A 23,374-nucleotide genomic window follows, 5' to 3' on the forward strand; every position below is an offset into this window, starting at 1 on the left:
CATAAATTCTAAGGACAGTGGTAGAGATTTGTGGGTTTGCAGAGCAACCCAAACTTTATAAGAGATTTTTAAAAAAAGATCAAAGGCTTAATCCCAGTGGTCTGTGAACACACCAAGGGTAGAGTATCTGAATCAAACTAGTGCTCCACCATTAGAAGTTTTATTCAGAAATGTAGCTACAGTAGGTATCCCGCCTGTGGGCAATGATCTCTAACCCTGGATCCTTTACTTCAATAATTTAGAGTAAATGTATACAACATACAGATATATATGTAAGTTTATATGTACATTTATTTATTTCAAAAGATAAAAAAAATCATTGCAAGTACTTAAAGTTAGTTCAGTACATATCCCAAACCTTAAAATAAATGAATATCAAGCTAAGGGAAATGTCTCCAACAATCCACAGGTATCACACAGACACTGTCAGTGATACACTACAGGGACACCACTTCCACCTCCAACATACACTCCAGATCCCTTCACAGCCAACCTGCATGTAACTTGAACTATGATGCAAAACCTTAAACTCTTACCTCAGCAACAAGAGATAGAGACTGCAGAAATATGGGGACAGGGGTACAGTGTGATTTCGCAGAGGTTTGCCACAATATTTATACAGGTTGGAATTAAGGTTTTGCATTATAGCACAAGGAGAGATATGGCAGGACCACTTAAATGTTAATTACTAGGCTTTTTAATTTTATTTTGAAGTTGCAGAATTATTGTAAACAACCGTTGTTACCTGCCTCTGGAAATTTCCACTCCATGCATCTGACGAAGTGGGTGTTCACCCACGAAAGCTTTTGCTCCAATACGTCTGTTAGTCTATAAGGTGCCACAAGATTCTTTGCCGCCTTTGTAAACAAAATAATTTTGGTGCTACAGTGCTAATTGTAGTCTACTGAAACACACAGGCCCGTGGCAGGGCTTTGAAGTGTGAGTGTGGTCGCTCTCCCAGCGCTCCGCGAGAGGATTAGCTTAGAGTGCTGGGAGCGTGGCTTCTAGCGCTGGGGCACTGTTTACACTGGTGCTTTACAGCGCTGTAACTTGCTGCGCTCGGGGGGCGGGGTGTTTTTTCATTCTCCTGAGCGAGAAAGTTGCAGTGCTGTAAAGTGCCAGTGTAGCCATAGCCTTTCGCTACTAACTCTGGTCTAACATTGTTTTTTGGATGATTTTTAATGACTGCCAGATGTTTAAATCTGGTTAGCATCAGCTTTTCTTTAACCCTGATAAAAATAATGGGCCCCATCCTCGGCCCTGCTACAACCCCTTCCCATCATGCCAGAAGTGCACAGGCACTAGCCCGGGGTGGCCAACCTGAGCCTGAGAAGGAGCCAGAATTTACCAATGAACATTGCCAAAGAGCCGCAGTAATAGGTCAGGTTTCAGAGTAACAGCCGTGTTAGTCTGTATTCGCAAAAAGAAAAGGAGGACTTGTGGCACCTTAGAGACTAACCAGTTTATTTGAGCATAAGCTTTCGTGAGCTACAGCTCACTTCATCGGATGCCGATGAATCTGATGAAGTGAGCTGTAGCTCACAAAAGCTTATGCTCAAATAAATTGGTTAGTCTCTAAGGTGCCACAAGTAATAGGTCAGCAGCCCCCCATCCACTACCCCACTCCAACCCCCAGCACCTCCCGCCCACCTGTAGCCCCACCAGTCAGCACCTCCCCTTCCTTCCCCACGCCTCCCACCCGCCACAATCAGCTGTTTTGCAGTGCGCAGCAGGCTCTGGTGGGGAGGGGGAGGAGCGGGGGCATGGCAGGCTCGGGAGGGGGCAGGGGCCTCGTGGGAAGGGGTGGAGTAGTGGCAGGACCTGGGGAAGAGCAGGGGGTTCAGCAGCGAGCACCTGACAGCACATTGGAAAGTTAGCATCTGTAGCTCCAGCCTCCGAGTCAGCGCCTATGCAAGGAGCCGCATATTAATCTCTGAAGTGCCATATTATCCTCCTGAGCCACCTGATATAGAGGGTGGTGCAGAGCCAGGTGGTGCAGAGCCAGAGTAGTGGCTCTATACCATTCTCCTCATAAGCGCTGGCACAGAGGATGTGACCAAGGGAAAAAGGGAAAGTCTGGAACGTTGCTGTACTCTGGTGATCCCCAGCTGCCAGAACAGCCCCTCGTAGTATGGCTACACAGCGGCTGGGACCAAGCCTCCCAGTCCAGGTAGACTGACTCACACTGGCTCCACTCAAGCTAGCACGCTAACAAATAGCACTCATCACTTATTCTTTCAGAGAAAATCAACTGAACACTCTGCACTTCAGTATGTGGTGGGTCTTTTGGACAAGGCCTTAAAAATGAAGGTGCTGTATACTCTGCATACATGTTGAAAATGTCATGGCACTTTTCACAAGAACGGGGTTTTGTCCCATTGTCTGCTAAGAACTCATCCTCTCCACCAGTGTCACTCATCACGCTGTGTGCTAGCGAACTGCTGTTCTCCGCTCTGCAGGAAGCTTCGTTTCAGTGACAATACCATATGTACTTAGTTTCGGAGGTACTTCGGAGATGAAAGTTATTATATACATGTTAAAATGGCGGTGGTATTATGGTTATTAAAGCTCCATCTTAATGTGTGTACTCCAAGCCTAGCTCACTGGAAAAAGTATGCCACTTCTGTGGTTGACTTTGAAAGACTTGAAAAACTTTTTAAATTAGGATAGGTTTTCAACTATGAAGGAAGACTAACAAATTCTGATGGAGTGTTTGTAGTTTTACAGAACTGTTTCTCCGGTTACTGAAATGTACATGAGGTTGGGTATTTGCAAACTGCATCACTAAAAGATACAAGCTATACAGGGAAGTGCATTATCTATCATCTAGGGCAGTGGCTCTCAACCTGTGGTCTGCAGACTATGTCTAAGGGTCAGAGGGGTAGCCGGGTTAGTCTGGATCTGTAAAAGCGGCAAAGAGTCCTGTGGCACCTTATAGACTAACAGATGTATTGGAGCATAAGCTTTCGTGGGTGAATACCCACTTTGTCGGATGCATGTAGTGGAAATTTCCAGAGGCAGGTATAAATATTCAAGCAAGAATCAGGCTAGGGATAACGAGGTTAGTTCAATCAGGGAGGATGAGGCCCTCTTCTAGCAGTTGAGGTGTGAACACCAAGAGAGGAGAAACTGCTTTTGTAGTTGGCTAGCCATTCACAGTCTTTTTTAATCCTGAGCTGATGGTGTCAAATTTGCAAATAAACTGAAGCTCAGCACTTTCTCTGTGAAGTCTGGTCCTGAAATTTTTTTGCTGCAGGATGGCTACCTTTAAATCTGCTGTTGTGTGTCCAGGGAGATTGAAGTGTTCTCCTACAGGTTTTTGTATATTGACATTCCTAATCTCTGATTTGTGTCCTTTTATCCTTTTACATGGAGATTGTCCAGTTTGGCTGATGTACATAGCAGAGGGGCACTGCTGGCACATGAAAGCGTAGATTATATTGGTGGACGTGCAGGTGAATGAACCGGTGATGGTGTGGCTGATCTGGTTAGGTCCTGTGATGGTGTCGCTGGTGTAGATATGTGGGCAGAGTTGGCATCGAGGTTTGTTGCATGGATTGGTTCCTGAGTTAGAGTTACTATGGTGTGGTGTGTAGTTGCTGGTGAGAATATGCTTCAGGTTGGCGGGCTGTCTGTGGGCAAGGACTGGCCTGCCTCCCAAGGCCTGTGAAAGTGAGGGATCGTTGTCCAGGATGGGTTGTAGATCACTGATGATGCGTTGGAGAGGTTTTAGCTGAGGACTGTATGTGATGGCCAGTGGAGTTCTGCTGGTGTCTTTCTTGGGCTTGTCTTGCAGCAGGAGGATTCTGGGTAGACGTCTGGCTCTGTTGATCTGTTTCCTTGTTTCCTCGTGTGGGTATCGTAGTTTTGAGAATGTTTGGTGAAGATCTTGTAGGTGTTGGTCTCTGTCTGAGGGGTTGGAGCAAATGCGGTTGTACCCCAGCGCTTGGCTGTAGACAATGGATTATGTGGTGAGATAAATAGCAGATTTAAAGGTAGCCATCCTGCAGCAAAAAAACTTCAAGACCAGACTTCAAAGAGAAACTGCTGAGCTTCAGTTCATTTGCAAATTTGACACCATCAGCTCAGGATTAAACAAAGACTGTGAATGGCTAGCCAGCTACAAGAGCAGTTTCTCCTCCGTTGGTGTTCCCACCTCAACTGCTAGAAGAGGGCCTCATCCTCCCTGATTGAACTAACCTCGTTATCCCTAGCCTGATTCTTGCTTGCATATTTATACCTGCCTCTGGAAATTCCCACTACATGCATCCGACAAAGTGGGTATTCACCCACGAAAGCTTATGCTCCAATACGTCTGTTAGTCTATAACGTGCCACAGGACTCTTTTGCCGCTATGTCTAAGGGGTCCATGAAAGACTTAGACGCAAAACTGATTGAACAGAATTCAACTATATACACAGACAATAGGTTTCCAAAGGGGCCCACACCTCCATTTGAAAATTTTTAGGAGTCTGTGATTGAAAAAAGGTTCAGACCCACTGTTCTAGGGTGCATGCAGTTTTGTAGCCATGTTGGTCCCAGGATATTAGAGAGACAAGAAGAGCTCTCTGTAAGCTTGATAGCTTGTCTCTCTCACCAACAGAAGTTGGTCCAATAAAATATATTATTGAGGGTACAGTGATGCAATGTGTCACACATCACTACGGTGTGAAACAACTAGGTAGAATGACACATAATGCCACTTCATTAACTTGCTATTGTTTGCAGTCAGTGACATCCAAGGGAAATGGTTTCGCATAACAAAAGCAATCAGTTCTTCCTGGACAACATGAGTGAAATTGCTTCAAAAATGGATTAAATTAAACTACAATATCCCTTTAAAGCTTTCTTTTTTTTTAAAATTTAGAATAATTATTTGTAGCTTTGTGATTTGCTAGCCTTGTTTTAACATTGCAACTTGTCCTGAGTGAAGCCCGCTCTATAGAAATGTCTATTGGAGGCAAAAAACCTTCCAGCCTTCACACATACCCTTGCTGGTATGTACAAGCAGGACTTTTCCTTTAATTTCTACACAGAGGGAGATATTTCCCCCAAAGATACATGGAGGGTATTGGAGTGCTGTCATGGATCTGAGAATTACCAGAAAATTTAACCAACAATGATGGAGATTTTAAAAAATCTATTGAAAATCTATGAGAGTTTGGTGCCTACTTGTTCTTCACGCTTTGAAAATCTTCTCCCTTGTTACTTAACTTGGCTCTCTAGTTAGATTCCAAATTTATTCTTGTACATAGGCTGGTGGTGGTGAGATTTGTAAGAATGATGTGAGAAAGATGAGATGATGAAATTGACAGAAAAAGTTGGAACCGCTAGTTATCCACTCCAAAATCTTAGGTTTCAGTTTTAGCCTTCCTTTTCCCCTAGTCCCACCAAACCCCTCATCCCTTTTATCTGGGAGCCAAAAGAGCTTTAAAAAGATTTTTTAAAATAGACATATATGATGGCTATTTTTATCTCTGTTTTTAATCCCTTAATCACCTTAAAAAGTTAGGATAGCTGAAACTTTTATTGATATCTACACACCTGTCTAAAGAGCTCGAGAAGCACTATGGCTTAATTCAGCAAAGCTTTTACATATGCACGTAAGTCCAACCCTCGCCTAAAAAGCATGGTTAACTTTAGGTATGTACTTAAGTTCCATTAAGCCCAATAGAACTTAACCATTTATCTACAGTTAAACTCATGGTCAAGTGCTTTGCTAAATACGGGGGGTGGGAGGGTGGGACCGCTGAATCAAGGCCTATGTAAGTGTTATGATTTTAGTGATATATTTTAATACTTTGAGCAATGCCATGCTATTCCATCCCTTAAAATGAATATGGAAGAAGTACATTGCTAACCTCAAATTTTGCACTGATCATCAACAAGAACTGCTATCCTAGCACCCAGTTCTCCCACTCTTACTCATATGATTTGCGTCTAACACTAACCTTCCCTCCACCTTTACGATTTCTCACTACTGATGCCATTGGTGCACCTCAACTAGTGGAAACAATGGTAGGAGTCCTAGTGCAAACTCTCTGCTGGAATTTTAACAATTGTGTCCTCTAACTCTGTTCACAGCAGGTCTAGGCAATGCAGTGATGAAAATGCCGGTGGCTGATGGTGACCCATCTATGCCAGTGTCCAGTTCTGTTGCTATCAGAGATGGAAGTGCAATAGTATGAGCAATGGTAGGGAATATAACAGGAAAAAAATACCTAATATAGACAAGTCCATTAGGTAAGGAGCCAGAACTGGAGACTGAATGAGCAGGATTTAACAAATAATTATAAAAAATCAAAAATATTATGGAATTTGTCAGAAAAGATTTTCAATGAAAATTACTCAACCATCTCTACTAATTAGCTTATTGAGCCTCTACAAAGCTTTTAGGTAAAGGCAAGAAACAACATGTCCCAGTCACTGCTAATGTACTCCACTAAATGATATGTTGTTTATCTTCCGTTTCCTTCCACAAGGAATTGTTTCAATATTTACACTGAAGCTTTAGCAACTTTACCTTCCTTTTATGCTCAACAACGTTAAAACAATTTTCCCTTTGTTGCAGAAAAAGAAGTAGTTTAGCTGGACTGTAAATTAGACTGTAGGTATGTTGCAAATTCCACAGATTCATTTTTCATGGAGAGCCAAATCCACATTTAAGTGCATAAAGCAGCTGTCACACCACACATTCTGCTAGTAGCCTTGTCATACCTTCGATTAACTTTTGGCACACAGACAGGGACTTAGATCTCTTCCAAGACAGTTAAATAATAATGAAAGAATAACTTTGATGCTACCTGAAACCAAACTATTCAAAACACATTGCCTGCATTCCCTAGTCGCAGGCACTGAGCCAAGATATGGATATAATCATTTCGGCTGACGATGGGGGAGAAGAGGAGCTTAAAGACTGGAGTGTTGTAGTGCTTTGGTAAAGACAATCAACATACCTCATTTCAGATCTGTAAAGTAACACTAAGATGTCCCCCACATCGTGGTAGAATGAGAGGATTAGCATACTCAATGTCTTAACATTTCTTTTTCTTGCACAGCTTTTTTCTTGTATATGTTTCATAGGAAACTAGAATCCGTATCCCCCAAACCATCTCTACATCTCTATTGCATCCTCTCTCTGGCAGGGGCGAGTATTTGATGTTCCAAGAAAACAAGCTGCCTGGTTATGCACCGAGGCAACTGTGGAATGATCTACGTGTGTGTGTGTATGGGGGGGGGGGATTCCTTCCTGATCTTCCACCCAACAAGATGCTCATGACACTTGAGATTAGTTACCCTCATCATTATCTTACTTTTCATATCTACCAATATTATTAGTCATCCAAAGATGATCCAGCATTTATAGTAACCCAGCCCCAGTTTTTGACTCAATCTCTTGCAGTAATGAATTCTGTGCATTGGGGGGATTGGTTAAAGGGGCCTCTGGGACTCAGGACTGCTAGGCTCTTCTTTAGGTTGCACAAATATCCGTACGGAAATAAGGAAAGAAAGCCCTTTCTCTATGGCCCCATCATCTCCAGAGACAGGGCCGGCTCCAGGCACCAGCGTTCCAAGCAGGTGCTTGGGGCGGCAGTTAGAAAGGGGCAGCAGTGTTTCCGTGGCGGTGGCAATTCGGCGGCAGCTCCTCTGTTCCGCCGGCCGCGGCAGCAATTCAGCAGCAGCTTCTCCCTTTTGCTGTCCGTGGCGGCAGTTTTTTTCACTGCTTGGGGCGGCAAAAACTGTAGAGCCAGCCCTGTCCAGAGAATTTCTCACCATTGCTAACACTAGTTCAGCTTCACCAGGTGTTAGCAATTTTGGGGACCCCTAGTGTAGAGAGGTTACTGACACCATTCCAAGCATTGTGGCAGTTAGTCTTGTTCTGAGCCGGTCTAAATAACAGGGGCAGGAGTAGCCTGTGTGGCTCTTACACACTACCCTCTGCTTTAGGGGGCAGTAACAGATTTTGTGGCTCATCTCACATTCCTTTTAGGTCCTGCCTATTCTTCACCCACTCCTTGAACTCCCATATTGGGAGTTTCTACAGTGTAAGGCTCTGCACTGTAGACTTGATCTACCTCTCATTACAGTTAATGGGAATCTTTCCACTGACTTTAACAGGAGCTGGATAAGGGCCTATGCAAGCAGCGATATCCGTAAGCAGCCCCTCCACCTGTTCCTCCCTCCCCCTGCAGAAGAACTGCACGGGCTCCAGGTCAGGCAGAGACAGAATTTGACCCATTATGCATCTTTTGTTATGAGACTAAAGTGATCATGCTCTCCACTGGTGGCTGTTCACAGCCAGGCTGTGCAAACACGAAAAGCTACAGCAAAGGGCTCATCCTCATATGAGTAGGGCCCTACCAAATTCACGGTCCATTTTGGTCAATTTCACGGTCCTAGGATTTTAAAAATTGTAAATTTCATTATTTCAGGTATTTAAATCTGAAATTTCACAGTGTTGAATTTGTCGGGGTCCTGACCCAAAAAGGAGTTGTGGGGGGTCGCAAGGTTATTGTAGGGGGGTTGCGGTACTGCTACCCATAATTCTGCGCTGCTGCTGGTGGCGGCGCTGCCTTCAGAGCTGGGCAGCTGGAGAGCGGCGGCTGCTACCACAAGCAGTGCAGAAGTAAGGGTGGCATGGTATGGTGTTGCCAACCTTACTTCTGCGCTGGTGCTGGCAGGGCGCTGCCTTCAGAGGTGGGCACCCATCCAACAGCAGCCGCTTTCCGGCCACCCAGCTCTGAAGACAGCAGCGCAGAGGAAAGAGTAGCAATACCGCAACCCCCCCTAAAATAACCTTGTGACCTCCCTGCAATTCCCTTTTGGGTCAGGGCCCCCAATTTGAGAAACACTGGTCTCCCTCGTGAAAGCTGTCTAGTATAGGGTAAAAGCACACAAAAGACCTGATTTCAGGGAGGGATACCAGATTTCACAGTCCGTGATGTGTATTTCATGGCTGTGAATTTGGTAAGACCGTACATATGAGGAGAGATATTTCCACATACCACCCTGGCAAGCTCAACATTATGCCAGAAAAAAAATGTTCTCCTCGTGGTCAAATTTACTGGTTACACAAATGGAAGCAATGCAAGGACATACTGTCCTTTGAAAAAATATGGTATTTACCAATATCAGGAAATATCAGGAAAGAAATAACAGTCCAGTCTACATTGGAACTCTAAACAGATATTTACTTAGTATTTTAGACCCTAATCCAAATCCACTGAAGTCAAAGGAAAGACTCCGATTCACTTCAATGGATCTTGGATCAGGTCCTGAAACAGCTTACCAATTAAATGCCCTTGCAATAATCATGTTTTTTGATTGCCCCTCTGTGCATGTAGGCACTATGTAAAATATGGGCCTGATCTAACTCCAAGTTTAGATGAGGGTAGAAGTCCTATGGACTTGACTGACAGCAATATTAGGTAGGTGGCAGAATTAGCCTGAGTTGCAGAATTCTTGCTTCACGTGTGCGTGGTAGCAGATTGATGCCTGTATTCTCCAAACTGCTCCAGTTTGGGCTGTAGATGCTTTCACTTAGAAATTAAATTAGGAGTGGATTAAATTAGGAGTCTTTAAATAGGAGTCTTTAAATTAGGAGTGGATGTATTTATAAAGGATTGTTCTAATTTAACCACAAATTATTTGGCTGGGCACAGGAATTACTGGGTGAAAACTATGGCTTGGATTATGCAGGAGATCAGTCTATATGATCAGAATTGTTCCTCTGACCTTAATATTTACAAGTTTATGAAAATTGAGCGCTCTAACAGGATACTGAACAATGGACTGAAATATACACAACGAATACTGTATATTTTACCAAAGGACAGGATAATCTCAGTCTAAATTAAAATATAAGAACCAACACCATTATTATAACAAATGCTATTGCTATAACTGATCGAACTATATTTAGGAAAGAGCTAAGATGTCAGGCTCCAGAGTCTGCTGATAAGTTATTTTGCTTTACGAATGCTGCCAACTCTAAATTCTGTGCATAATTCTATTGTATCCTTCTAGTCTTAGTTTACAAAACTATATGAGTTGATCCCAAGCAATCAATACTTAAATTTCTCTCTGGAATTCCAACCCTTCTCCACACACACACACACACACACACACACACACACACACCTCAGCAACAATTCATGCACACAAAATAAAAAAAAAGTAAAGAACACTTAAGATGTACAAAACAAGTAACTGGAGAACTTCTTACCTTTGACCCAATGAGAGTGTACAGCCATTGGATGGTTTCATTATGATTTATTACTCCATTCATGCCATCTACATACAGCATAATCTGGCCCAAAGCTAAAGCAAAGAAAAAGACAAAGAAAGTACAATCAGACCTGGTGAATATTTATTAAAATCCTGATATTGACTATCATTACTATTTAAATAGGTTCATATTGACAAAAACTTTATTGACAAAAGACACAAGGCTAGATACTGTTCTAGATTACACTGGTGTTAATTTGAAGTAACTTCATTTGGAGTCACTGCAGTTTTGTACTAATGTTACTGAGGGCAGATTATAGTCATCAGCCCTTGCCTGAATGATTCTGTGCTGTATTGGCCCAGTCTTGGAAACACTTGCTACCCAGCATAGTGCTTACTACCATGAACAGTTCCATTATTTTCAATGGGCTATGCTTTGCTACTGTGAGCCAATGGGTCTATTCATGTTTGGAAGTACTATGTAGTATATTGAATGTTTTAGATTTGGAATCTATCTATGTGAATTAAAATAATCTTTGATTAGGCTAGCCATTCTGTTTGCCAAATTTCAGCAATTCACAATTCCAGCGTGGTAGTTAATGCAAGTTAGTATAGCAGAATGTTGCCATTTCACAAAGACATCCTTGTGAATCATTGAATTGTGAGTGTTAGCAAGGAAACAAAAAACAGCAAGGAGAAAAAATCACAAAATACGATTTATGATAACGTTTCATATAGTGCTTGTAAAATACGATACTATACTTTGCAAAACCCATGAGGTATTGCTAACATGAAACTTTGCTACAGCACATAGCTATTAATTCTTTGCTGAGTGATAAGGAAAAACAGAGATTTTTCATATAGATTATCAACTGCTGGGATTAGTGAAGAGTGGATTAACAAAAATCAAAGCTTTCTTCTCCAAATCTTTTACTTTATAATAGGAGATTCATGCACACTTGAGCCGAAAAGGAATATGTTAAAGTAGCACCTTCAACACAATCTGTAGTAAGAATAACTCAATAGTATTAAAGATGACCCAATAGTTATTACTGGAGAATTTTTGCAATGAAGAAATATAAAAAAATAGAGCAGAGAAAATAATAATTATACTGTGCATCTTCCAAAAGCTTTTCAAGGATTGGCTAGTTTCACTATATGTTCTGTACTGGACCCCATCAGCAGAACCTGTCTCTGGTGGTTGGGTGGGGAATGATCCGTAACCCACCTCAAAAGTGGGTGTCATTGTCTAGCGGCTGTCCATCAGGTGAATCATCCATTTGGTGCAGCCAGCTTCGTTGACACAGAGAGAGGCAATGCTTACATCCTTTGCCAGGAAGCATGAATCTGGCCTATTAACTAATTAATCATCATAACTGAGGTAGGTAAAAATGTATACTTATACCCTTTTCTCAAAGGGGCGAACTGATGCAGAGAAGCAAGTGCCAAAAGCCACACAACATGTCAGTGGCAAAAATGGATTTGAGCTCAGATTCCTAATTACCTATCCTACATTCTCTAGACCGCAGTGCCACTTACAAGAATAGCAGGAATCATCACATGTTCACATCCTTTGGTAGTAGTTTGTTTCTTTTATGATATGTCTGTATGATTTTTCCAACCTGAGACCACTGTTCACACAACTGTACTGGATAGGCAGTGCGCATGCCATGACTCTTGATAAGGAGGCTTATTATGCCAAATACGATCATTTCTCTGTTACTTAGAGAGACAAGGCAAGGCCAGATTGCTATAGAAAAGTAGTGGGAGATAGATATATTAGCTCCAGGCTAAACAAATCCCTGGTACCAGGTTAAGTGAAATGGAAGCTGCTCCAGGTCAATTAAGACACCTGGGGCCAATTAAGAACTTTCCAGAAGGCAGGGAGAAGGCTAGGTTGATTGGGACACCTGAAGCCAATCAGGGGCTGGCGGAAACTAGTTAAAAGCCTCCCAGTCAGTCAGGTGGGTGGGCATGTCAGGAGCTGTGGAAGGAAGTTGCGCTGTTGGAGAGGCTGAGTAGTACACACCATATCAGGCACAAGGAAGGAGGCCCTGAGGTAAGGGTGAAGTGGAGCTTGAAGAAGTGAGGGCTGCTGTGGGGGAAGCAGCCCAGGGAATTGTACATGTCATTTTTCTAAAAGGTCAGCTACCATAGCTGATACTATTAGGGTCCCTGGGCTGGAGCCAGGAGTAGAGGGTGGGCCTGGGCTCCCCCTGCACCTTTGCCCCCTGATTAATCACTGAGACTGGGAGACAACAGAGACTGTGCAAGGAAGGATAACTTCTCCTCACCTCCCTTGCTGGCTTATGATGAAAATGGCTCAGTAGACTGTGACCTTTGTCTCTAGAGAGAGAAGGGTTACGTGGAGGGTCACAGTGAGCCTCTGAGGCTAGTGAAATCCGCCAGGAAACGCAGGACCCACGGAGGCAAGGACAGAGCTTTGTCACAACTGGTGTCAGGAGTGGGACTTCGTTCACAGCGTGGCGGAAGAAAGAGGTTTAAAAAAAGTGCACTGGGGTTTTGGATTTTTTTTTTTTTGGTTTTTGTTTGTTTGCTTTGTACCACAATGGAAGAGGTGGTAAGAGCTCTTGTACAAACCATGGCAGCCCAGCAGGAGGCCACCCGGGTTCAGGCAATGGCACAACAGGAGTCTATGCGGCTACAGCAGGAAAGCAATCAATTATTGATGAGCCAGGTGACCCAAGATCGTGCCCTCTTGAGAGAGGTGGTGGACCAGCTGAAGATCCTCACCACCCAGGCCCAGGGGTCTGACGGGACGCGAACCCTGAGGGCCACTGGTTGTCTGCCAAAGATGACATCAGGAGATGACATAGAGGCATATCTCCTCTCATTCGATAGCACTGCTCAGTGTGAGGCGTGGCCCCAGGAGCAGAGGACCAGCATTATTGCCCCTTTTTTGTGTGGAGAGGCCCAGAAGGCTTACTTTGACTTGCTTGCCACGGATGCCACTGACTATACCCATCTGAAGGCAGAGATCCTAGCACGATCAGGCGTAACAGCAGCAGTAAGTACCCAGAGGTTCCATGAGTGGAAATACCAGGAGAACAAACCCCCGAGGTTCCAGCTATTCGACCTCATACACCTCGCACGGAAGTGGTTACAGCCTGAGGTGTGCAGGCCGGAGGAGATTTTGGAGACCCTGGTCATCGACCATTACATGCGGGGACTGCCACCAGATCTCTGCAAATGGGTAGGCCAGAACGATCCGTCCATATACGAGATGATCACACTGGTAGAAAGACGGTGACAGCTAGGGAACTGACCCAACTACCCAAGGAAGGCCCCTTTCGAAGCAAGCACCTGACCCCAACCCTGGAAGGTTGGGCAACCAAACCCCTGGGGAGTCCTAGGTGGAAGAAGGGGGGGGCGAAAACCAGAAGGAACGGATTAGCCTGAGTGAGGGGAACCCCGGGGCTAAACCCCTTACCCCCAGGATAGGGGAGTGATTAAAAGCAATTATAGATGTTATGCATGTGGGGAGAGGGGACACATAGCAGCACAGTGTCCCAGCACCGAGGAGCCTATGCAATGTAACTTGGGGGATTGGGAGGTCCCATGCTCCTTATCCACCTCACGGGGGTCGCATTAGCCCTACATAATTATACCAGGCCAGTGAGGATAAATGGAGCAGAGACTACAGCGCTTGTGGACTCTGGGAGTGCTATCACCCTCATATTGGGTAAGCTGGTAAAAAATAGTCAGCGGCTACAAGCCAAATGTGCGTGCATGGAGTCGTGAGCCATTACCCCACCATCCCAGTGGAGATAGAGGTTCAGGGAAACCCCATTGAGGTGATCGTGAGCATAGTTCCTAAACTTCCATATCCTGTAGTCATTGGGAGGGACTATCCAGGGTTTGATAATTTACTCCCCCCTGGAGAGGCTGGAGGGAGGTGGGGACCCTGAGGACAGCGACTCATCACCGGGGGAATGTCAACCCCCAATATTCGCTGAGATTTCTCAGGATCTATTCTCAGCCCCCCCAAAAGACCCGGAAGACAAAAAAAAAAAAGCAAGGAAGGCTGTGAAGGCCTTGGGAACCCGGATCCTGACCCAGGGCCAGAAGACCTCCCTAGTAGGCAGATGGACGCAAGCAGCCAACAGAGGAACTTCCACCAGAGAAGGTGAGCCAGAAGCTGCCCCCAACCATGACGGCGGCAAGCCGTTGAAAGAAGCAGAAGCTGACCCCTGGGAGCGTGGGCAGGTTAGTCCCGGGAGAGAGACTTTTGGGCAGGACCAGGAGGAGGACCCCCGATATGATAATGCCAGGAAAGAGGTGGCCGAGATCGATGGGATACCCGTGGATGGGAAGGTCTTGGGTCCCGGACCGTACTTTATAGTGAAGAAAGATCTCCTGTACTGCATGGTGCAAATGCAGGAGCAAGAGATACAACAACTTCTGGTGCCACGAAAACATCAAAAAGCCATATTGAGTCTCGCCCACAGTCACCTGTTTGGAGGACACCTAGGGGTAGAGAAAACCCAGGCACGGATCCTGCGGAGGTTCTTCTGGCCAGGAGTACATGAAGATGTCCGGCGATACTGCAACTCTTGTCTGGAGTGTCAGTTACATAGCCCTCGCCTGCACTTGTGGGCTCCTTTGATACCTCTTCCAATAATAGAGGTTCCTTTCGAACGGATAGCCATGGATCTGGTAGGGCCCCTACAGAAGACAGCTCGGGGCCACCAACGTGTGCTTGTTGTACTGGACTACGCAACCTGGTACCCGGAAGCTGTTCCCCTGCGCAACACAGCTTCCAAGACAATAGCTAAGGAGCTTTGCCCAGGTTGGGCTACCCAAGGAGATACTGACTGATCAAGGGACACCTTTCATGTCCAAGTTGATGAAAGATCTCTGTTCACTGCTCCATGTACAAGCCCCACGGACCTCTGTATACCACCCGCAAACAGATGGCCTTGTGGAAAGATTTAATAGGACCCTCAAGGCCATGATCAGGAAAGTGGTGAGCCAGGATGGGAAAGATTGGGATACCCTATTGCCTTACCTCATGTTCGCCATCCGGGAGGTTCCGCAAGCCTCCATGGGTTTCTCTCCGTTCGAACTACTATATGGGCGCCACCCTCGGGGCATATTGGATAGCCAGAGAAGCCTGGGAAGAGGAGCCAAATCCCAGAAGGAACATAGTTGAGCATGTACTGCAGATGAGAGATCGGATAGCCCGAGTTACGCCCATTGTACAGGAGCACTTGGAGAGAGTACAGGAGACCCAAAGAACCCATTATAACCATCAAGCGAAGCTTCGACGGTTCCAACCAGGGGATCGGGTGATGGTACTGGTGCCCACAGCAGAAAGTAACCTGTTGGCCCAGTGGCAGGGACCCTACGAAATAATCGAAGCTGTGGGAGAGGTGAACTATAAGGTGCGGCAGCCAGGCCACCAGAAATCGCAGCAAATTTACCACATCAATCTTCTAAAACCTTGGCACGATCAAGAGGCATGCTTAGTCATGCAGGAGACCCTTCCCCAGGAGGATAACTTACACGAGCAAGTGAGGGTATCCTCCGACTTGACGCCAATCCAAAAGATCAAGGCAGGCGACATGATTAATCGCAACCGAGATGTGTTCTCTACAAAACCAGGGAGGACGACTGAGACCTATCACCATATCCACACGATCCCCGGAGCCAAGGTAACACTGAGACCCTACCGAATCCCAGCAGCCAAAAGAGAAGAAATCAAGGCCGAAGTAAAGAAAATGTTAGAATTAGGGGTTATTGAAGAATCCTACAGTCAGTGGTCCAGTCCCATTGTTCTAGTGCCTAAACCTGATGGTACCATGAGATTCTGTAATGACTTTCGCTGACTGAATGAAATATCCCAGTTTGATGCATACCCCATACCACGCATTGACGAACTGGTTGACCGACTGGGTAGTGCCCGATTCTTGACTACACTGGATCTGACAAAAGGGTACTGGCAGATTCCTCTGACCAAAGAAGCTAAAGAAAAGACAGCATTCTCCACCCCGGATGGGCTATTCCGGTACACTGTCCTCCCTTTTGGCCTACATGGGGCCCCAGCCACATTCCAGCGCCTCATGGATAAGCTGTTGCGCCCCCATACTAGTTATGCAGCTGCATACCTAGATGATGTCATCATCTATACGCCAGACTGGGGAACCTACTTGGAGAAAGTTGAGGCAGTACTGCGCACCTTAAGGTGGGCTGGCCTCACTGCTAATCCAGCTAAATGCATCATAGGGCTAGCAGAGGCTAGGTACCTGGGATATATTGTGGGAAGGGGCATAGTGAAGCCCCAAACAAATAAGCTAGAGGCAATTCAAAACTGGCCCCGGCCGACCCGAAAGAAGCAGGTCCGTGCGTTCCTAGATGTGGTAGGCTACTACCGACAGTTTATTCCCCACTTCGCCACTAGGGCAAGTCCCCTAACAGACCTGGTGAAGGCCCGAGGTCCAGACATGGTAAAGTGGACCGACACAGCAGAGGGGACATTTACAGACCTTCGGACAGCCCTCTGTAATGACCCCGTACTCATAGCCCCGGACTTTAACAGGAAATGTATTTTACAAACAGATGCTTCCGAGGTGGGGTTGGGAGCGGTTCTGTTGCAAATGGTGGGAGAAGAGGAACACCCGATCCTCTACCTAAGCAGAAAGCTTCTCCCAAGAGAACAGAAATACACAGTAGTCGAGAGAGAATGCCTTGCTGTCAAATGAGCTATGGAGACACTGCGTTATTACCTCTTAGGCCGGCGATTTATTCTTGTGACAGACCATGCACCCCTCCAGTGGATGCAGTGGAATAAGGAAAAGAATACAAGGGTCACCAGGTGGTTCTTATCCCTCCAACCATTCCAGTTCCGCATACGGCACAGGGCTGGATGCCACCATGGCAACGCTGATGGTCTGTCACGAGCATACTGCCTGGTGTCCCAAGTTGCCCAACTCTATGGTGTTGAGCAGAGGGGGGGGGATATGTGACGGGGCAAGGCCAGATGGCTATAGAAAAGTAGTGGGAGATAGACATATTAGCTCCAGGCTAAACAAATCCCTGGTACCAGGTTAAGTGAAATGGAAGCTGCTCCAGGTCAGTTAAGTCACCTGGGGCCAATTAAGAACTTTCCAGAAGGCAGGGAGAAGGCTGGGTAGATTGGGACACCTGAAGCCAATCAGGGGCTGGCTGAAACTAGTTAAAAGCCTCCCAGTCAGTCAGGTGGGTGGGCATGTCAGGAGCTGTGGAAGGAAGTTGCGCTGTTGGAGAGGCTGAGTAGTACACACCATATCAGGCACAAGGAAGGAGGCCCTGAGGTAAGGGTGAAGTGGAGCTTGAAGAAGTGAGGGCTGCTGTGGGGGAAGTAGCCCAGGGAATTGTACATGTCATTTTTCTAAAAGGTCAGCTACCATAGCTGATACTATTAGGGTCCCTGGGCTGGAGCCAGGAGTAGAGGGTGGGCCCGGGCTCCCCCCCCACCTTTGCCCCCGGATTAATCACTGAGACTGGGAGACAACAGAGACTGTGTGAGGGAGGATAACTTCTCCTCACCACCCTGGCTGGCTTATGATGAAAATGGCTCAGTAGACTGTGACCCTTATCTCTAGAGAAAGAAGGGTTATGTGGAGGGTCACAGTGAGCCTCTGAGGCTTGCGAAATCTGCCAGGAAATGCGGGACCCACAGAGGCAAGGACAGAGCTTTGTCACATTAGTTTTGTTCCCTCTCACCACCATATTTGTTTATCTCTACCTGTTGTGTTTCCAAGGTTTAGATTTTAAGTTCTCTGGCATCTTTTTTGTTGTGTGTGCACAGTTTCTACCACTATGACACCCTGATCCCTGATTAAGACTTCTGAGCATTAATGCAACATAAATGTATACATAAATAATAATAAATGTACATATATCCATATATGCTACTGTTCTACTAACTACATTATTTCAGGGGAGATTCTCCCACAGGTACAAATGCAACCAGGCACTTAACTGTCATTGAAAATCAATAGGAGTTAGGAATCTAACTGACATTTTTGTTTCTAGTAAATCTCACCCATTGGTCTGTTTTAACTGGTTTACATGGAAAACTAAAAAAAAAAGTCAATACATTTTGAAAAAATAAGATAACTCCCCGTCAGCAAGATTAAAATGGCACTGATTGGATAAAAGGGCTCATTTTCAGCATTTCCTGACAGTTATTTGAGAGAGGGGAACACTGATATCCCTCAATAATCAAATAAAGGTCATAATTCCTATATTTGCTTCTTTTCAGAACAAAAAGATTTGGCCACAGATCAGGGTGAGATCAAACCATGATAAAATCACCAAACCATTCCTTTGTAGTGAATTCTTTGGTTAACGGTGGAGGCATTTAATTTGAATCTGAAACAAATGTGCAACAAAATTTATTGCTGGCACATACTTTCCAAATTAATAAGAAAGAAATCAAAGACAGCAGAAAGTCTGCCTTTAAAACAAAAACACACACAATTTTCCAACAAAACAACTTTCCTATTTGTTCTCAAGATAGACTGAATGCTTACGTAAGATGTGGGCTACATTACGTCCCAGCTTTTTAAATATAACTGTGCATAACAACACTGGGTTAGGACATATTAGCAGGCACCATGGAAAGCAGGAGCAACATGATTCCTGACAATTTTCATTTGTTACCACAAAACCTTTGTGTGTGCATGTGCACATCATCAGGCAATGCCACAAGACTGATAATATCTGTTACAGCTACAGGACAGTTCTTTGGGATCTTGGTGGAAAATTCTAAACACATGAAAGAAAATCTACTAGACATTCTGTTGCAGTTTAAACAACTGGCAAATACTGACAGAAGTATTACAAGATAAAGAATATTGTACAGAATGTCATTGAGCAGTTAAGACAAAAGATAAGTTTTTGCTGGTGCCAGGCTGCCTGCACAGAAGTCGCGTCTACAATAATTATCTGTCACACATCAAGTTATCAGTTGCTGACAGTCCCTGGAATGGAGCTTCATAGTTTACTTGCTGAATAGCATGTTATTTCCTGTCTCTATTAGTCACGGGAACAAAAGTGAGAGTTAAGGAAGGGGGGGGGCGGGAAAGGGGAATCTACTTTCTATAGGATGAGTACCTAAAATACACAGCAACTTTATTCCCTTAACTGGTCTCTTAGATTCATGTACATTGATGGTGCCCTAAAAATCTTTTTTTCCTCAGATTGAGTTCCATTAAAAAAGAAACACTGAATTCCTATTTAAAAAAAAAAATGCACACGCACTCCCCCAGGACTGTATAAGGTCCATTTCCAAAGCTAAGTGCTACTTGTGTTGCATGGGTGTGCTGAGGGAAAAGAGAACACCTGAAAAGAATGGATCAGAGTGGAGGCTATCGTACAAACACTAGCCTGGGAACCAAGTTAATGCACCTGCTGATACTTCATGGCTCTAATGAGGATTGAGTCTGTCTGACCACGTCTTGCATATGACATAGTTGGCAGACTGGGCGCAGGATGCTCCTTGTCTAGAGCAGCAGCATGTGTCCTCCTTAGATACTCTGATGCACTTTGCCCTACATTGGCACAGTGGTTTATGGTCCACTGAATGAAACCCCAGGCCAGAATGGCTGAAACTCCCCCCAACTCCACCACATTAGTGGCACAGCCAATGGGGGGTGGAAAGTGACTCTCCCACCCCACTCTGGTGACCCCTAGAGTATGTGTGGTGACTTTTCAAGCTAATAGGTATCACTGAAGGTGGCACCAATAATGACCCATCACCCCCTGTCCCCAGCTCTGCCATTGTTCACAACCTGGCTTCACTACCTCCCCACATATGGCCACATCAAGGAAGAGCATGATTTTACCCTATGGAGACAGGCTAATTTGAGAAGGGATCTATTAAATCAATGAGTTTACTTTGGGGCTGAATTTGGTCCATCACATTTAACCTCTCCATTTGTACACTCCTGTAACCAAACTGGCAAAAAGTACAAGCTATTTAATCCAATCTCTGTACTAACTGGAATTCTACTTTGGAAATATATCAACAAGGAAAGCATGCTATTGAGCAATGGGGGGCAGGCAGGAGGGTACGGGATTAAGATGAGAAGGCTTAATTTGAAAATCCTTTGCTTTTGATGGTTTAAATCAAATTCTTAATCTTATTTGAACATAGTTTGTGAATTTACGCAGGGCTATTTTGAGGTGGAATATTGCTGGATTTTTTAGGTTAGGCTTACGTTGGAAAAGGATGGACCAGCCAGGAATTTCATAGATTTCTAAGGAATCAGAGGCTTAAAAAAAAAATCTCTAAAAAACTTGCCAGTATTGGCACTGAGACTTTTTTCAACTAATATAAGAAGGGTTAATTGGACTAATGAGGGAAAAACAAGCACAAAAACCTCACCCTCCTAATTATTTTAGTAGAAGTCTTTTATTTACCCACCTATAATTTCAAACTTTTCAAAGCTGTTTCCAACCTGTAGTGTTCAGCAGCTTTAAGCCTCTCTGGACTGCAGCCTCATTTTTTTCTATCTACTTCAACTTTGCACCACAGTAATAACCTAGTTAAAATACCAACATTTGAGTCAGGACAATTGCTATTTTATTCCTGCTTCCTCAAGTCAAAACATAATTCATCATGCCAGAGTCATGGCGCAATATATCTAATGACTACGTATCATTTTTTTTGCCTAAATAAGAATGATAGGCCAAAGTTAGAAATTGTCAAAGTGGGTTCAACTCTGATGGAAGTTCCTGGGCCAAATTCAATGGGGATGTCATACACACAGGTAGTGGTGTAAGTTACATGTTGAATTAAACTATATTGGTAATATAATAGGTGTAAGTAAGTGTAAGAGAAATTGCACCAATCTGGCATTAGAGATTTGCAAAAGAAGAGTAAATTATTCACCACCAGTGCGGAAGGAGGAAATGGCAGAAAAAATAAATAGCAGGGTATAAGTTTAAGCGTAGCAGTGATACTTTATATTACACCTCCTGTTAATTACTTTTCCTGCTATACCTTTTTTTCTGATTCCTTACAATCATTTTGACATCCCCCTGAATGTCATATATGTAGAAGTTATATATTATTTTATCATTCACACTTATTTTCTGAACAATTAGCCAAATTCTGTTCTTGTTAGAGTACATACTTGTTAGAGTACTGCATACTCAGCTTTTATGAGAAAACTGCTTTCTGTCTGGCTAAAGCTTTACCTTATCTTGTACAAGCAAAGAATGGCCAATCAAATTATAGCTACCTTGTGTTCAATTTGGTATACTATAATTAATTATTACATAGCCTACTCTTGAGTCATCAGCTCTGTTGAAGACTATTATAATGTCTCCCAGAAACACATGAAATCCCTTATCTTGCAAAAGCACCTTAATATATGAAGTATATGGGGATACTGAAAAGATATGGGCTATAATCCAATATGGAAAAAATGTATCCTCGTCTGTTATATCTTTGGAAAATATTTACCTGTCTATGTAAGGTTTTTGTTAGGTCCCTAATATTATTATCCTAAGTGCCAACAATATCCCATGATGAAATACCAGTAGGTTACTTGGCCGTAAGTACAATATCTGTCTCAGAATTCCTGGCTCATATTCCGTCACTGCAAAGGAGCGAAGCTCATCTCTGAGATGGTATTTGGTTAGAGCAGACAATTTACTGCTAAATAATCTATATGGTTCTGCAACTGGACCTATGGAAGTTTCAGAAAGTATTGTTTATAACCATGTTCCATGCCCAATGCTGTGTGCTGTACTATAAGATATTATCGGCATAATTCCCAGGAAAAAACGGTCTAGAGTCATTTAAAAAGATGTCTAAAGCATCAGTGTTAGGCTCTACATGCATTTCAAGTCAGTAACATATTTTGAGTTGGTCCCAGGCCTACCATTTACTACAGACATTTCTCTTTCTTTCTCAAGTAAATCACTAAAAGGTTCAGTAAAGGGGAAAGTATAATACAAAAAATTAAATAAAAGCCAGCCCACTGAACTCAATTATTCAAGCCCAGATACGAATGAGTTAAAGTAATTGTTAACAATCTACACAGACAGGTTTTGTTCCAAATGTAAACCCACTGCATTGTTAAACACTGTTTTTGTGCCACTTGGCTATGTGAAAAAATAAACAAAATCATCAAAAACTTCTCATCTCTAAAAAAGTAAGATCAGATACAGCAGTTATTGAGGTGGCGTCATTGTTCCCTTTTGTAAAAACAATCATGTTAAGCAACAGTTTGCCAGCCTACAGACACTATATTTATTCTACAGGGATAGAACTGGCTCAGATTTTTCAGATTTGCTTTTACTTTGTTATTAGAGATATGGTCAGGTTTAGTCTGCAATACCTAGTCAGTCATTTGCACACATATTCAAGTCTTTTATTGCTGCCAGGGATGTTAGCAATGCCTGACAGGAAGCTGAAAGCCAATTTAGTAATACCTAGAGTTGTGTGATCTGCTTCTTAACAAAGCCTTCTCAAATTTGATTTCCTTGTTTAATCTGTTTTTATAAGGTCTGTTCATTTGTTCATTATTACGGAGCTGAAATACACAACAATGCTAAGAGATTCATTTTTTAGGACCCCTTTATTAATCCGTTATTTATGGCAGAGCTGCAGTTTTCTAATGAACAGCATAACTGTTGAAATACATAGACAATTTAGTTCCAAATATAAATGTATCATACTATTAATATGTAACACCAGCCACCCTGGGACCTCTTGAGCTTAATCCATGTGCCTCTACTGCCTGATCTAAAAGTCACATCTCTCTTACCAAGGCTGTATATAGCAGGTTCATCAATCTCTACCTGGCCTAGCCACCACACCGAACAAACAGGGGTTACAAACGTAAATCAGCAATTTTCATAACAGCTGGCACTTTCATTTTTAAGATCAAGCATTCACTTCCATGTTTAGCCGTGGAGTACTTTCCTCGAACCAACAACTGTGTGGGAAACTTTATGCAGCAGTTTCAGATCTTTGGCAATATTTTAGGGTTAAGACTCTTTGCAGTTTTATGGTTTTACTCTTCAGGAAGAATACACAGAAAAGGTTTCAAGATTAACCATCATATGCAATTTTTATTCTTCTAACTCGTTAAAATCCTTATAGCAAAAATATACACAGATATAACAT

The 23,374-nt window shown here is 43.8% G+C and overlaps 1 protein-coding gene across 1 annotated transcript in view; it reads right to left on the reverse strand.

Moving 5' to 3' along the window:
- Nucleotides 1–23,374, reverse strand: part of FHOD3 (formin homology 2 domain containing 3) — a 627,222-nt gene that overhangs the window by 228,812 nt on the left and 375,036 nt on the right. The window contains exon 6 of the mRNA XM_084620053.1: nucleotides 10,226–10,320. Coding sequence (XP_084476179.1) covers nucleotides 10,226–10,320 — 95 coding nt within the window. The remainder of the gene's footprint in view (nucleotides 1–10,225; nucleotides 10,321–23,374) is intronic.

Source organism: Lepidochelys olivacea (genome assembly GCF_965140295.1).
Source record: "Lepidochelys olivacea isolate rLepOli2 genome assembly, chromosome: 2".
In the NCBI taxonomy this organism is placed as follows: Eukaryota; Metazoa; Chordata; order Testudines; family Cheloniidae; genus Lepidochelys; species Lepidochelys olivacea.